This window comes from Armigeres subalbatus, chromosome 1, assembly GCF_024139115.2.
Source record: "Armigeres subalbatus isolate Guangzhou_Male chromosome 1, GZ_Asu_2, whole genome shotgun sequence".
NCBI classification, from domain to species: domain Eukaryota; kingdom Metazoa; phylum Arthropoda; class Insecta; order Diptera; family Culicidae; genus Armigeres; species Armigeres subalbatus.
In genome coordinates this window covers 176110191-176125698 of record NC_085139.1, presented here as the reverse complement: position 1 = coordinate 176125698, position 15508 = coordinate 176110191, and the positions used below count along the sequence as shown (strand labels likewise).

At 38.3% G+C, this 15508-nt stretch overlaps 1 protein-coding gene across 1 annotated transcript in view; it reads right to left on the bottom strand.

Annotated features, from left to right (window-relative positions):
• The window catches only part of LOC134206766 (uncharacterized), a 43917-nt gene that overhangs the window by 8543 nt on the left and 19866 nt on the right, over window positions 1-15508 (bottom strand). Inside the window, exons 3-4 of the mRNA XM_062682492.1 lie at window positions 9692-9883; window positions 9191-9354 (exon numbers count right to left, since the gene is read on the bottom strand). Coding sequence (XP_062538476.1) covers window positions 9191-9354; window positions 9692-9883 — 356 coding nt within the window. The remainder of the gene's footprint in view (window positions 1-9190; window positions 9355-9691; window positions 9884-15508) is intronic.

Sequence of the window (15508 nt, the reverse complement as noted above, 5' to 3'; positions counted from 1 at the left end):
GATAGTCCGGCCATACATTTGTCGGATCAGCGGGAGGATTCTGTATGGGACAAATATTAAGGTAAAGACTCATCGTGCAAAAAATACAACAATTGAATGCGCGTATGAGTAGCTTTGCACAAAAATCGATCATCATCGTCAATAACATACGTGTTGCTTCAATCTCTTAGCCATTAGAATTTTCCCGCAATGTATGAAATTGAAATGTATAAATATTTGCAATATATGAAATTTGCTGCAAAAATATGTTTGTTCTGAATTAGTGGCTGGTACCAAGGCACTCTGGAATAGCATGTTATGTATGCTCAAACGAATCTATGAGTAGAAGCTTTAATCCAAATGCAACTTCAGTGATGATTGATTGTCGGTGACATAATTCAAGCCCTCTAACCTATTCAAGCTGGTGTGGAACTACTCTGCCGTGAGTTCTGCGCTCTATATGAAGCTGACGTGGCGCTCTAATCTATGTAGGAACAATTGTCAAATCAATCGACAGAAACTTATTTTGAGGAAAAAACCCAGCCCAAGAGAGACGGCCAGAATGCGCCGATCTTTTTGCTTTTTTTTAATAATTCTGCCGCAAAGTAATTGATCAGAAACGATTCTCACATTTTCTTCAAGACATACTTTATTAAGCACTTTTATTAAGCAAGCGGGCGTGATTCCCGATGCGATCATTGAAACTGAGACAACGACCTTACCTGACGATCGTTACGAAGAAGATGCCTCTATGGATTATTTTTCTGGTTTATCGGTTAAAGAACAACTTGTAAAGAGACTGTAGCAGAGCAAACACTTGGAATTCTCATACTATGAATCTGAATGGATTAAGGGCAAGTACTTGACACTGATTTTCGGCGGTCTTGAAACCATTCGTCCAACTAGGTTGAACCAGAGACGGCATACTCAATAGTTGGCAACATTTCCAACTAAATTCCTATATGCCTACTTAACTTTCATTTTTTCCAGCTCAAACAATGATTTTGAAATTTGAAGTTTGCCAAATATTGTTTTTCATCCAAAAGCTCAAATCAAAAGTTTTTCTTTTGATACCTAAAATTTTCCCAAAAACCGGTATTCTACCGGTATTACCGGTATTGACTCCACCAAATACTGAATACCGGTATTATTCAAAAAATGGCTAATACCGACCACCCTAGTTGGAACTTAAGACAAATAGGACAAATAAGACAAATAAGACAAATATAACAAATAAGACAAATAAGACAAATAAGGCAAAAAAGACAAATAAGACTAATAACACAGAAAAAGACAAATAAGACAAATAAGACAAAAACAGTCCCTTCCCGATTTTGGCAACACGACCAGATTTTTATGTTGCCAAAATGGGATGTTATAAAAACGGAAAAAAAATCATACAAAATTTCACTTTTTTTTGTTTGCATGATTAAAGCTAAATACTTAGCATATGTACTACAAAGTATGTGGAGTGTGGTTAAGTGATGCACGTACATCATAATTGATATTTTTGCGATATTATTTATATCTCGGACTACAATCTGTTCAAACAAAATTGAAACAAACTCAAGAATGGTTATCAAACGACAATGCAACTAATTAGCCAATTTCATAATACAAATTTTATGATAAACTAGCTTTATGTACCCGGCCTTGCTCGGAATTGCCAGTTTGGTTCGCAGTTTTTTTTTCACAATCGGAAAATGGTAAAACTAATTGGTCAAAAGGGTAATTGTGTTTACTTATCGATACTTCATCATTTGATTAAAAAAAGTCTTTTGGAAACATTGACTGATTTTGAAGAAGGGATTGTGGGTTTGAATAGCCATATGCCGGGAAAACGTCTATTTCTAAAGTAGGAAAAACCTCTACCGATGCATTATTCCAGGCAAACGCATATTTTTAAAGAAGGGATCACACCCACCATTGCCTTATTCCGGGCAAATTACTACTTTTCAGGAAACAATCACACCCACGATCCAGAAAAAACACATTAATAATTGCGTTTCACTGGGCAATGATTCCGATGAAGGGTAACAATTATCATTGCTTTATACCCAGCAAATGCATGCTTTCTATGAAAGATTTTTCTGATGCTGTTCATAATAATTTCAAATGCCCATCATAATGACCTTAGGCCAAATAGTGTTATGTGAATGGCCTGCCTCATTCGGGGAAATGTCATATTCTGGGATATGTGTATCGGGAAGTGTCATTTTCGAGAAATATCATTTTCGTTAAAGTCATTTTTTGGGAAAATGTTATTACCGAGAAAATGTTTTTGTCGAGGATTTGCGATTTTTGAGGAATTTCGGACCTCGGATGAACTAAATAATAGGGATTTTAAATTAAGTCGTTTTCTGAACAATACCAACCCTAATAACCTCCCGCATTCCTTCCGCCTCTCTTTAATAGTTTCCTTTGGGTAGAGAATACATGTTCACAAATTTTGTTTGAATTGACCCTTGCGATAAAAAGGTATACTCAACTGTTCGTTTAATAAATATACCCTCTCTCTCAATCAGCTATGATACTCCTACCCATTCTGATATAATCTTCCTTGGACAGAGAATATGAGTTTCAAATTTGGTGGACATTGGTGAATGGGTTCAGAAGTTATGCTGAATTGATCGATAACTAAACAATACCCCTCTCTCACACCCTCCCTCTTTTAAAATGATCTACCCACATCCACTTAAATCGTTTCCTTAGGACAGAAAATATTTCATACAAATTTGGTTCAAATCGATCGTGGGGTTCACGACTTACATTGAGTTGATCGATTGCTGTGCAATACCCCTCCTCCCATGCTATCCCTCTTTTCCAAAGAGCCCCTCCAACCACACTATCGTCGTCTCCTTAACATGAAGAATGTGTGTTCCAAATTTGGCCAAGGGGTTCAGAAATTACACTGATTTGATCGATACCTTAATCATACCCCTCCCTCCATACCTTCCATCTTTTCCAAAAAGCACCCTATCGTCGTCTCCTTAAGATAAAGAATGTGTGTTCCAAATTTGGTTGAAATCGGCCAAGGGGTTCAGAAGTTACACTAAGTAGATCGATAACTAAGCAATACCCCGCCCCGCACACCCTCCCCCTTTTTCAAAGAGCATCCCTAACACCGTTATCGTTGTCACCTTAAGTCAAAGAATGTGTGTTCCAAATTTGGTTGAAATCGGCCAAGGGGTTCAGAAGTTACACTAAGTCGATCAATAACTTAGCAATACCCCTCCCACCACCCCCCCCCCTTTTCCAAAAAGCATCCATAACCCCCTATCGTCGTCTCCTTAAGATAAAAAATGTGTGTTCCAAATTTTGTAGAAATCGGCCAAGGGGTTCAGAAGGTACAATGAGTTGATTAATAACTTAGCAATACCCCTCCCCCACACCCTCCCCCTTTTTCAAAGAGCATCCTTAACCCCCTATTGTCGTATCCTTAAGATAAAGTATGTGTGATCAAAATTTGGTTGAAATCGGCCAAGGGGTTCATAAGGTACACTGAGTTGATCAATAACTTAACAATACACCTCCCCCCACACCCTCCCCCTTTTCCAAAGAGCATCCCTAACCCCCTTATCGTCGTCTCCTTAAGATAATGTATGTGTGTTCCAAATTTGGTTGAAATCGGCCAATGGGTTCTGAAGTTTTGCTGGAACATACATACAAACATACATACAAACATACATACAAACATACATACAAACATACATACAAACATACAAACATTGAGTTTTATATATATATAAATATAAATAAATATAAATATAAATAAATATATATAGAAGATAGATATAGATATAGATAGATAGATAGATAGATAGATAGATAGATAGATAGATAGATGATATTTGAAATTAGCAATAGCGTCGGCCACGTCCTTGCAAAAAATTGTAGTGATATAAAAACGTTTCTATTGTAGTCCATTGAAGTGCTGACTTCAATCAGACATCTCGTATAAATTTTAGTCCACCAAAAATGCTTCTTTTTATCATAATTCACTATATAAATCAAATAGCGATCCAACGGATACAAGATGACTGAATGTGCTACAAATTTCGAATTCTTATATAATGGATTTTGATGGAGGCAAACTTTCTTGTGGTTCGCGTGATTAAGAGTAAAGTTCTGTGCACAATTTTTACTGACATTATGGAAAAATGAACGCACTCCAGTCTCCTAAACAGTCTCCTAGCACTCAACCCAGGAATATTTCAGGCGGCAATGATTGAACCATGTGCACTATGTGCACCTCGCACTACGAGTGATAGTATGGCCGAGTGAAAGCTCATAAGACCTCTATTTTTTCTTTGACCCCGGAACCACAGAGCTCTGATTCAGAAGGAAACCGGCAGCAAACCCCAGACAGCTGGTCTCTGGTCTCCGGGGTGGGTGCGAAAGACCTCTTTTGGCTTCGGGTCTCAGGGCGTGCGATGAGGGAGAGTTTTTGGATTTCGGGATCCTAACACACAAGCGCTACTCACGTTTAAACGATTTATTGACTTCTCGGGGTGGTGGTAGAAGAAACGGTTGGTATGCACGTCGTTGAATAGGTCGAATGCCTTCGTCAGCGGGCGGGCTCGCCCACGCTGGTGGGGTCGATAAGCTTCGATGAAGGATAAGCGGGTATCGGAAATGGGGCTCACTCCGATGATGAAGTAACCAACGATCGCCGTGAAGTAGGCTTCCAAGATGGCGAGTAGTTGGCTGGGAATATGGCGGGGAGGCGGCTCAGAGGCTGTCGTGTATTGGGCTTGAAAGATGGCGTTTAGACGGAGAACGGTGGTGGCGAATATCGGATGACGGCGACGACGAGGGCGTCGGTGTCTCACACTTTCGCCTCTAGCTTAGACCGAAGAACTCGGAACGTAAAGTCCGGGGCTGGGAAATTCAAATAAACTGCTCTGGGTCGACACTGAAAACTGGAGGCTCTCGAACAGCCTCGCACACGTTGTTCTCAATGGCCACTATTCACCGTTTTATTGGCGTTTTCACCGTTGTTACTAGCTTGGTTATCTAAGCTCTACTACTCATCCACTCTTCAACTGCCAATCGCTTCCCGCCTTGAAGCCCAACGCCAAGATCTCTTTTCCTATTCCGTTTTCGATCTGTCAGCAACCAAATTTTGCTGCTCAACCTGGTGCGCCTGGCGCTTTCATCGACTGCCCACGCGCATTTTTTAAATTGACCGTTGTAGCAATAGTTAACTTAACATCTTTTTCCCTGAATTCCCGAAATCATGATTTTTAATACAAGCAATGTTACCCGCCGGTAACAAGCTGGAAGACCATTTGCGGCATGCCACCTCTGACACTCGACGGCAATCAAACTACGGACAAACTGGTGCTCGCTGCAGGTCATCGCACTCCAGTTCTCCATGAACTACTTTCATTATTATGATTTTGAAAAGATGGAAGAAGCCTACATCAGACTGAAGAGGGAAGCAAAGCAGCTCGAACTAATCATTAACACGTTGAAGACGAAGTAGGCTCAAGAGAAGACAACGGCCATTCGTCACGAGCTTGTATCAATGGCAAGGTGGTTGAAAAATTCGTGTACTTCAGCTCACTTGTCCTCCGATAACGATACCTGCAGACAAATTCGAAGACGCAACGTGGCAGGAAAGCGTACATTCATTGGTCTCCAGAAAACACTCCGATCAAATATAACTCACCGCCGTACCGAACACACACCCTCATTAAACCGGTGGCGGTAGTCCTTCTTGGAAACGATATCTGGACAATGCTTGTGGAGGACCAACGCGCACTTGGAGTAAAAATGGTTACTTCACTTCTGATACTTCGCCATCACAAACAGAACACTCGAGAGCAGGCATTGGAAGTGTGAGTGTACATTGTGAGCATTGATCTATTCCAATCTATTTATTTATTTATTTATTTTATTTATTTATTTATTTATTTATTTCGTCAACCGACGTAGACTAGTACATATACAATATACATGTTTTTCTTTATTTTCTTAATGCTATAAATACGGTATTATAGTGTATAAAAATAAAAATAGTTTGGTTAAGTAGTGTTTAATTTTGGGATTTAATGTAAATTTAGATGTGTAGGTTTCGAATTGTGACAAAATATTTTTTAGGTTCTGCCGAGACATTGTAAAGTCAATAGTTTCGCAGTGTTGATTATAGATGGCCATCATCTGATTGAGAGGTCCGAATTTTGCATAATTTGTACGGCAGTGATTAATTAAAAATGTATGTCGATGACGCAGTTGTCGAGATGGTGTGTAGAAATTTAATTTCGATAAAATGTTTGTTGAATCAATACGCTGCGAAACTATATCGTTAATAAATGAAACCATTGCAGTTTCACGACGCTCTTTCAAAGATTGAATGTTTATAAGCTAGTAGCGTGCCTCATATGATGGAAGTGGGAATGTTGTCCAACCTAATTTACGAAGAGCAAATAATAGGAATTGTTTTTGTACTGATTCTAATCTTTCTTCGTGTACTATTGAAAATGGAGACCATACAATGCTGCAATATTCCAGTATCGACCTTACATAAGCAATATATAATGTTTTAATTGTGTATGGGTCATGAAAGTTATAGCTGAAACGTTTTATAAAACCCATCATATTATTTGCTTTATGAATAATGGTGTTGTAATGGTCGATGAACGTTAGTTTGGAGTCCAAGATAATTCCTAAATCCCTAACTCTATCGCATTTCTCTACAACCTGGTTTCCTAATGTAATTGAGAGATTTGATGCTGTTCTTTTCTGCTGAATGATATAAGGTTACATTTTTACATTCAGTTGCAATAGGCTTTTATTGCACCATTCGTAGAATGTGCATATTTCGTTCTGGAATATGTTGAGGTCATTTTATTCCTATTTCCAAAAGAGCTTCATGTCATCTGCATAGATTAACACTTTAAGTTTGTCAAGAATGAAGGAAATGTCGTTTACATATATTATGAATAATAGAGGACCTAAATGAGAGCCCTGGGGGACACCGGAAGTGGCGTGAATGGGTTTTGATCTGTTGTTGTTAAATTTTATAATCAATTGGCGATCAGTTCAGTAGGATTCAAGCCATTTGAGTAGTCCTGGCTCAATTCCAATTTTCAATTTGAATAGAAGCATGGGTATATCTATGCGACCAAATGCTTTACTGAAGTCAGTATAAAGAGCTTCTACATGGTTTCCTTTCAGGGTATAGTCAACAAATTCAAGAAGATTAGTTGAACTTGAACGCCCTTTAAAGAAGCCATGATGTGCGTCTGTTATTCGGTTTTTTACTTGTTTGAATAATTTTTCGTTTACTATGGCCTCAACATGTTTTGGAATGCAAGAGATAATGGCTATTCCACGATAATTGCGTATGCCTGATTTTTTCCAGATTTGAAAATGGGTATGAAAATAAGTTTTTCCATATATTTGGGAATTTTTTTGATTCTAGTGACATATTAAATAGCCAAAATAATGGAGTGGTTAGCTCCACTGCTAGGGTTTTCATAAATATAGGAGGGATTCCATCAGGACCAGGACCTTTCGAAGCATCTAAATTACGTAGGGCCTGCAAAATGTCATGGACATGAAGTTGATTCACTCCAATATCATTTGAAAAGTCTGGAAAAAATGCAAAATAGTCGCGGTCACGATCATTTTCAGAAAATGTAGAATAGGTTTCCTGGAAAAAATCTGCAAATAGATTACAGTTCTTTTCCGAGTTATCCCCCGCGTTTTCGTCAAGATGCATAATTGATGGAAAGTTATTAGATTTCAGTTTTGTTTTTACGTAATTAAAGAAGTTCTTAGGACAGGACTTTATTTCGCTCTCAGTTTTTGAATTGTAATTTTCCAATGCGTTACTGATAGCGTAATTCAATTGATCGCATACGTCCAAGTAATATACTAAATTTTCATTACTGTTATGACTTTTGTAAATTTTATGTGCTTTTTGCTTGCGATTTCTTAAATTCTTGATTTGCCGGTTAAACCAAATTGGGTCTTTATTATTGTTATGACGTCGTTTTCGTTTTAGTGGAGTTTCTTGTGAGATTATGTCAGATAATAATCTGTAAAAAGTGTTAACAGATGCTTCGACATTTTCTTCATTTCTTAAAACTATTTGCCAGTTTACACTACTTAACCTACCTCGAATATTTTCATAGTTCGCTAAATTATATTCAAAGACATCCTCATACTCACAATCGTTGGGTCTTTGTTGCTCATGAATGAATAACGAGTATTCGATTGCAGTGTGGAACGCTTCATTTTTCCACAATGGATTGATAGATTCTGTTACACAGAAATCCTCATAGATATTTGTCAGCAAGAGGTCCAAATAGCAATTTTGATTGTTTTTTATATGATTAATTTGGTTCAATCCTAAACTTGCAGACTTGTCAAAAATTAATTGCAAAGTTTCGTTATCCCCAACGACTGGCAGTAGGATACATTCGTTTTCTGAGTCTAGAATAAAGTCAGCATTGCGTTGGTTAAAGTCCCCATAGATGTGAACTTTAACCTCCGGTGGATGTTCTGATAGTATTTGTTCAGCGCACTCAAAAAAAAGATTCATAGTTGTGCTTACAAGCATGATTAGGTGGGAAATATACCGATGCGAATATATGCATTTCTCCAGCTATATGGGTTTTTACCCAGACATGCTCAAATTCATTGAATTTATTTGTTGTGATGATTTCTGAATTAAAGTTTGCTGAAATAGCTATTAGAACACCACCACCGGACTTTTTCTGAGACGTTATAAAACTCCTGTCATCTCTAAATACATTAAAGTTACTTCCAAAAATTTCTTCACTCCTAACGCTTTCATCCCAGCTTGTTTCAGTTGCCAGAATAATCGAAAAGGATGAGCTTAATAAATTTTTAAATATATCCTTCATTTTGGCTGGGCTTTTCATTCGATTGAAATTCTGACAATAAATCAGAACTTCAGTCGAATTCTGTTTCTGCGAAGAAGTTTTTGGAATATTCCTAGATCCTCATGTACATCCAGGAAAATTTGACGCAATAGTTGTAAGTCTGTTGGTAGTCCTTCTGATGCTAGCATTGCAGTGGCGCTGGTTTTGGTGGTTCCACGAATGCATACTGTAGGTGGTTGGTCGTGCAGGTATGACAGGAACATCCGCACAATGTCCATAATTTTTGGGTCCCGTAGTCGTGCTTTTAAAAAACGTCGATCACCAGACGCAGCAGATTGCTCTGTGAGTCTTACTATAGGTGGTCGCATTGGGTCCAGCAGAGGAGGGTGCTCGATATCCATTTGAAGTCGGCTTTCACTGCTGCAAGAAAGTTGTGCTGGCTGTTGTTGTTGTTGTTGTTGGCTTTGTGACTGTTGATAGTTTTCTGGTTGATGTTGTTCTTTTTGAATAGGTGGTTCTGCTCGATATGGGTTGATAGTTTCACCCTTTCTAAAATTAATCAGTTTTGGGACCGATAGACCAGGGATAGGATGGTCGGTGATAGAGGGTGGACCGGCAAATTTAACTTTAGCAATAGCAAGTAGTTCCTTGTCTTTACCCATGTGTCCTTGAGTATGATCTTTTGAAAGTTGCAGGTGGTTTATTGCTAATACGAACGGATTGTTGTTTTTTTCGTTTCCTTCGTCGTCTAGCCTTATCAACGGCTTTTTCTTGGAGCTTTTGCCTATTCAGCTTCTTGTCATATGTCGACCAGTCTGGCCTCCAATACCATTTATTTCCCAGCATCCGCCAACCAGCGGAAGAAAGGTCTTTTTTCGATTGAGCTTCGTTGCTCAATTTAGAGAACTTGGCACGACGCTCTGCAAACAGGTCCATGATTGCATTATTGGTCACGTCTTGCTGGGATTGTTGATTTTGTTGTTGTTGTAGATGTTCTGATGCCATTTGCCGTTCATTGGAGTCTTGGAAAGATTGTTGTTGCTGTTCTTGTTGTTGATGTTGTTGGTGTTGATGCAGTTCTTGTTGTTGTGGAGACAGCTCAGTAGTCGAAAGGTCATATAGCTCGTCTGCCAAAGTGTTGTGTAAAGGAGGTGAATTTATTTCTGCACTGTTACTTAAGTTGGAAACAGCAGCAGAAACATGTTTCACTTCATCCAATAATTCATCCAATTTTTTTGATTCAGTGAGGACTAGAGACGATGGCACCAGGTCGCTTCTGAGGTCATTTATTAGTTGTGGAATAAGGCCCATTGAAATTGTTGTTGTTTCCATCGCCTCCACTGCTGCTGATGTAGCTGATTTAACCGCCTTTTCTACTATGAGGTCGTCCGGAGGAGGTGTGTCCAAAAATGCTGATAGCTTGTTTTTAATTTCTGTAGCGTATGCTCTGTTGTTGTTGGTGACATTGATGACGCCCCGCTCAATGTTGGTAAGCATTGTTTCGACGTGAGCAATCGCCTCATCGTGTGTGTTGTTTAAGGTCTCAAAATTTGTGAGCACCTTATGATTTGCCACTAATGTGTGTTCAATGTTCTCAGAAATGTTTTTCAGAGACATTGATAATTTATTTAGATTGAGTTCTTGCGCGAACTTTTCTTGGCAATCATTACAGAGAGGCAGCATAAAAGTGCGTAGCACTTCTTCGTGATTCCTTTGGACGCCTATGCATGCTGCATGAAAGGTGCGTTTGCAAGATCCATAGCAGCGCCATAAAAAGTGATTGTCACTTTGCGTACAATTTCTTATTCCACACTTCATGGCACAATTAAACGCGAAATGCGCGCGGGTCAGGTCAAAATATTTAAAAGATAAGCACGGCGGGGTAAAGTTGAACGCGAGGAGAACGCGCGGGTATGTAAAATAAAAAATATTTATCACGTCAAGTTTAAATGTTTAAAAATTGTTAAGACGCCGCGATACGAGTGGCTACACGACGAGAAAAAAATAAAATTAAATACTTGCGGAGCGCAACGACACACAACCGCCTTCGTCAACCACTCGTGATGGAATGATAACATCCATAGCCAATAAGAGAACTGCCTCGCTCAGATGGATGGCAAACAACGAGTAGGAGCGATCGTTGCTGTGATAAACAATGAACAAAACCGTCTAACAAGCCAAGTCATGGTATAAGCTACGATTTTTGCATTCGTATCCGCTTGCTCTAGTACAATGAAATCAAACAATCAAACCACATCATGTGTTCTCCTCTATTCGCTCTTCTTTCAAGGTGATAAGATAGTCGAGAGAAAGTATAAACTCCTCCCATTCAGTGTACTAGAGTTCCAGACTCATAGAGATCTTCACTTTTAGAATGCTTGAATGGCTTCTTCTATCAGCGCACCATAACGATGCTTATTGTATTATCAAGTGATTCGCTTCACTCAATAGGCTTCCATTGGTGAGCGTTGAAGATCATTGAACGGTGAATCACCGAACGTCCAATTTCAAAGATCTTAGGAAGCTCATAACTTGACCCGCGGTAGAGCATCAAGTTAGCTTAGATTAGACCGATTTTTTTTCATGATCTGATTTTAGTCAATGCCTGCTCGAAAGCCTTACGGTTACATGTTACCAAACTCTTACCATTACTGTTGAACTGTTGGCAACATGCTGGAATCAAAAGGCTCGTTATGCAATTGACACATCAGGAAACTGGCAAAGCCAACCGTGCTCTGGTATTAATCGCTAGACGAATTTGCGTCAATTTTAAACAATAAGACTCTTTGAAATAAGAGTGTTGCTTATTGTCCATACGGGGATTCAGCAGAAAGACGAATAAAATGATAAAATGACAATTTTTCGGCTGATACCAGAAAAGAGGTGCATATTGAGCAAAACGACTTGATGGCTATAAAGCGCACTTAGAAAATCGAATGTTCCAATCACTAGCAATTAAACCTACTGGGGCTTGTTTCTTCCTGGATCACTCATGCAGTATCGGTTGCATTGTGATGTAAACAGCGGGCTTCGCTTAATAGATGTTGTACTATGTACAACGGTGTGAGTCAGCTTATCGACGACAAAATCAGTGAAATGACAAAAAATACGACATTCTACGGTAGGCTGGTTAGATTAGGGTAGTGTGAATAGGGACATGGAAAACATGAATAAAAAGAACAGAAAAGTTTCAATAATCATTGTTTGCAATGAGCGGTGATACGAGTGGTTCATTATTTCAGTTAAAGTGCCCACTATTCGTACAGAGTTCATAATACGCATAAAAACCTTAATGACATTCACTTTTCGTTTTGTTTATCCTATTACATATTAATAATAAGGTTTTGGCTTTGAAAAGTAATAAAAAAATATTTTCGAGTTTGTTGCCAAAATCGGGAAGAAAATGTTGCCAAAATCGGGGGTAGACAAAAACGGATGTTGCCAAAATCGGGATGGGACTGTATGACAAATATGACAAATAAAACATATGAGACAAATAAGACAAATAAGACAAATATGACAAATAAGACAAATAAGACAAACAAGACAAATGAGAAAAAATAAAAAAATAAAACAAATAATACAAATAAGACAAATAAGACAAATAAGACAAATAAGACAAATATGACAAATAAGACAAATAAGACGAATAAGACAAAAACGACGAAATCGACAAAAAAGACAAAAAAGACAAATAAGACAAATAAGACAAAATGAGACAAATAAGACAAATATGACAAATAATGCAAATGTACAATGCTGTACAATTCAGTGTTAATTTAGTCAAGGATGTTAACGATCATTCAGTAATTTGCGTTCGATCATTTAGTAGTTTGTCAATAACACATTCCAGAAGCTGAATTTTAAAATATGTTGTATGGTGGACTTCTAGTGCGAAGGTTTTTCTACAACTTTGTCTAATAGTTAGTTATTAGAATTCAACTAACAACGGAGTTAGAGCGCTAGTTGCAGTAACTCAAACTAAATGATTGGAACTTTGTTATCATTTAGTCTAAGTTACTGAAACTATAGCTATAACACCGTTGATCGGTGGAATTCAAACAACGAACCATTAGGCAGAGTTGTAGAAAAACCTTCGCACTAGAAGTCCACCATACAACATATTTTAAAATTCAGCTTCTGAAATGTTTTATTGACAAACTACTAAATGATCGAACGCAAATTACTGAATGATCGTTAACATCCTTGAATTTAGTATTGTAGTAATTGTAATTTAATATTATATCATTCATTAAGATTTTGGGTCAGATGAAAAATTTTAACAAATAAACAAATAAACAAATAAGACATATAAGACATATAAGACAAATACGACAAATAAGACAAATAAGACAAATAAGAAAAATAAGACAAATAAGATAAATAAGGCAAATAAAACAGGAGTTTCGGGAGGTATATCCGATGGAATTCGTGGGAGAATATTCGGAGGAATTCCTGGAGGAATGTCTAGACGAATTTTTACAAAAATATCCAGCAGAGTTCCTGAAAAAATCCGAAGGAGTTCTTGGACGAATATTCTGGCGAATTCCTGGAGGAACATCCGGACGCTCTTCTGAAGAAATATCCGGAAGAATTCTTGGAAGTATATTCGGACGAATTCCTGGAGGAATATCTGAAGGAATATTTGGATAAATATTCGTAGGAATTCCTGGAGGAATATCCGAAAGAATATTAACCTGTCTGTGCTAAAAAAAACTTACGTTGTCTGTGCTCTGGGGTCAAATTGACCCCAAATTTAGATCGCTATAACTTTTTCATTGTTTGGTCAACTTTGGATTTTTGGTGCTATTTCGAAAGATAATTTAATCAATAAAGATTGACTATTGGTGGGCGGGTACATCACGGGAAGGGGTTTTAGTGAACAAGGGTACAAAAACAGTGATTTCTTATGATTATTTTACTTATATTCGAAAATCCTACCCATTTTGAACTGCACCTTTTTAAAAAGGTTATGCAGGAAGGCGTAGTCTGCAAACGAAAACAAAACTCGCGCTGTATACTACTCTGATTCTTCCGGTGGCTTTATACGGCCATGAGACATGGACGTTAAAGGAGGCTGATCGGAGAGCTCTCGGATTGTTTGAGCGTAAGGTGCTGCGGACAATACTCGGCGGTAAACAGGAGAACGGTATCTGGCGGCGTCGCATGAATCACGAATTGTACCTGGTACATAAAGGGCTGGATATTATTAAGCTTATACAACACGGCAGACTACGGTGAGCTGGTCACGTTGTTCGTATGCCGGAAGAACGGCAAGCGAAGATAATATTTAGTAGAGAACCCGGAAGAGGCCGCAGGCTTCGTGGAAGGCCGCGTACACGATGGCTTTTTGCAGTTGAAGAGGACCTGAGGGCGCTCAATGTTCAGGGCGACTGGAAGCGATTGGCCCAGGATCGAGTCCAGTGGAGAAGGATACTCCATTCGGCGTAGGTTCATCGAAGAGCTGTAGTCCATCAAGTATCAAGTAAGTATGCAGGAAGGCGTGTGTTTTGGCATAAGGCGTTGATAAGTTTAGAACTTGGCCGCCAGGTGGTGGTATATTTGATTCATTATTTTAGACTACTCAAAATATTTCGATATATAGAATTCTCCTCAGTGTACATATTCGCAAAAATTTAAAAAAAAATTAAAATGGCGTCTGGATCAAAGGTCGTCTAGTGGGAATGGACTGTCTTGTGACGGAAGTAATAACTGGGAATTTTACAAATAGGTGGCAAATTGGCTGATCTTTGGTTACGCATTCATATTTGCCAAAAATGCTTCAAACCAAAATACATCTCATATGGAACAATATACTCAAATATAACAGCTCACTAGCGCCGCATCTTGGAAGAAGTGCTCATTATATTGAGCAGCGCATTGTAGTCCTGTACATCCTGAACAATGTTCCCGAATACAACTTGGGTGTAGGTAGAGGAATCTCAAGCTAAAGCAATATTTTAAACATGGAAGAATATTGCAAGTACACTAGCGCCGCCTATTTGTAAATTTCCTAATTATTTATTTCGTCACATGACAGTCCATTCCCACCAGACGAACTCTGTTAAAGACTTATAAATTTGGAATTTGTGCGATAAGAATATTATATGAGGAAAATTCTATATATCGGAATTACTTTAGTAGTCTATTCAAGTATACCACCATCTAGCGACCGAGCTCTAAACTAATCAATACCTCATGTCAAAGCCCACGCCTTCCTGCATAACCTTTTTGAAAAATTAAAAAATAACTTGAATAAAGATTTTAAAAAACCCTTTTGAAAAGGTGCCATTCAAAATGGGTAGGATTTTCAGATATAAGTAAAATAAAGCATGAAAAATCACTGTTTTGTACCCTTTTTTCACGAAAACCCCTCCCCGCGATATACCCGCCCACCGATAGCCAATAAATGATTGAATAATCTTTCGAAACAGCCCCAAAAATCCAAAATTGGCCAAACATTAAAAAAGTTATAGCAGTTTCAATTTGGGGTCAACTTGACCCCAGAGCACAGACAACGTAAGTTTTTTGAAAAAAGTACACTGTAGCGCATATTTTCAAGATTTTTCAAGCGATTTTTTGCGGCTAGGAGACAGATCTCGGCGAGTTTTACCAAACTACCAAAAATTAGGAGAATCGGTTGAAAACTAAAAAAAAAATGCAGCCACTCA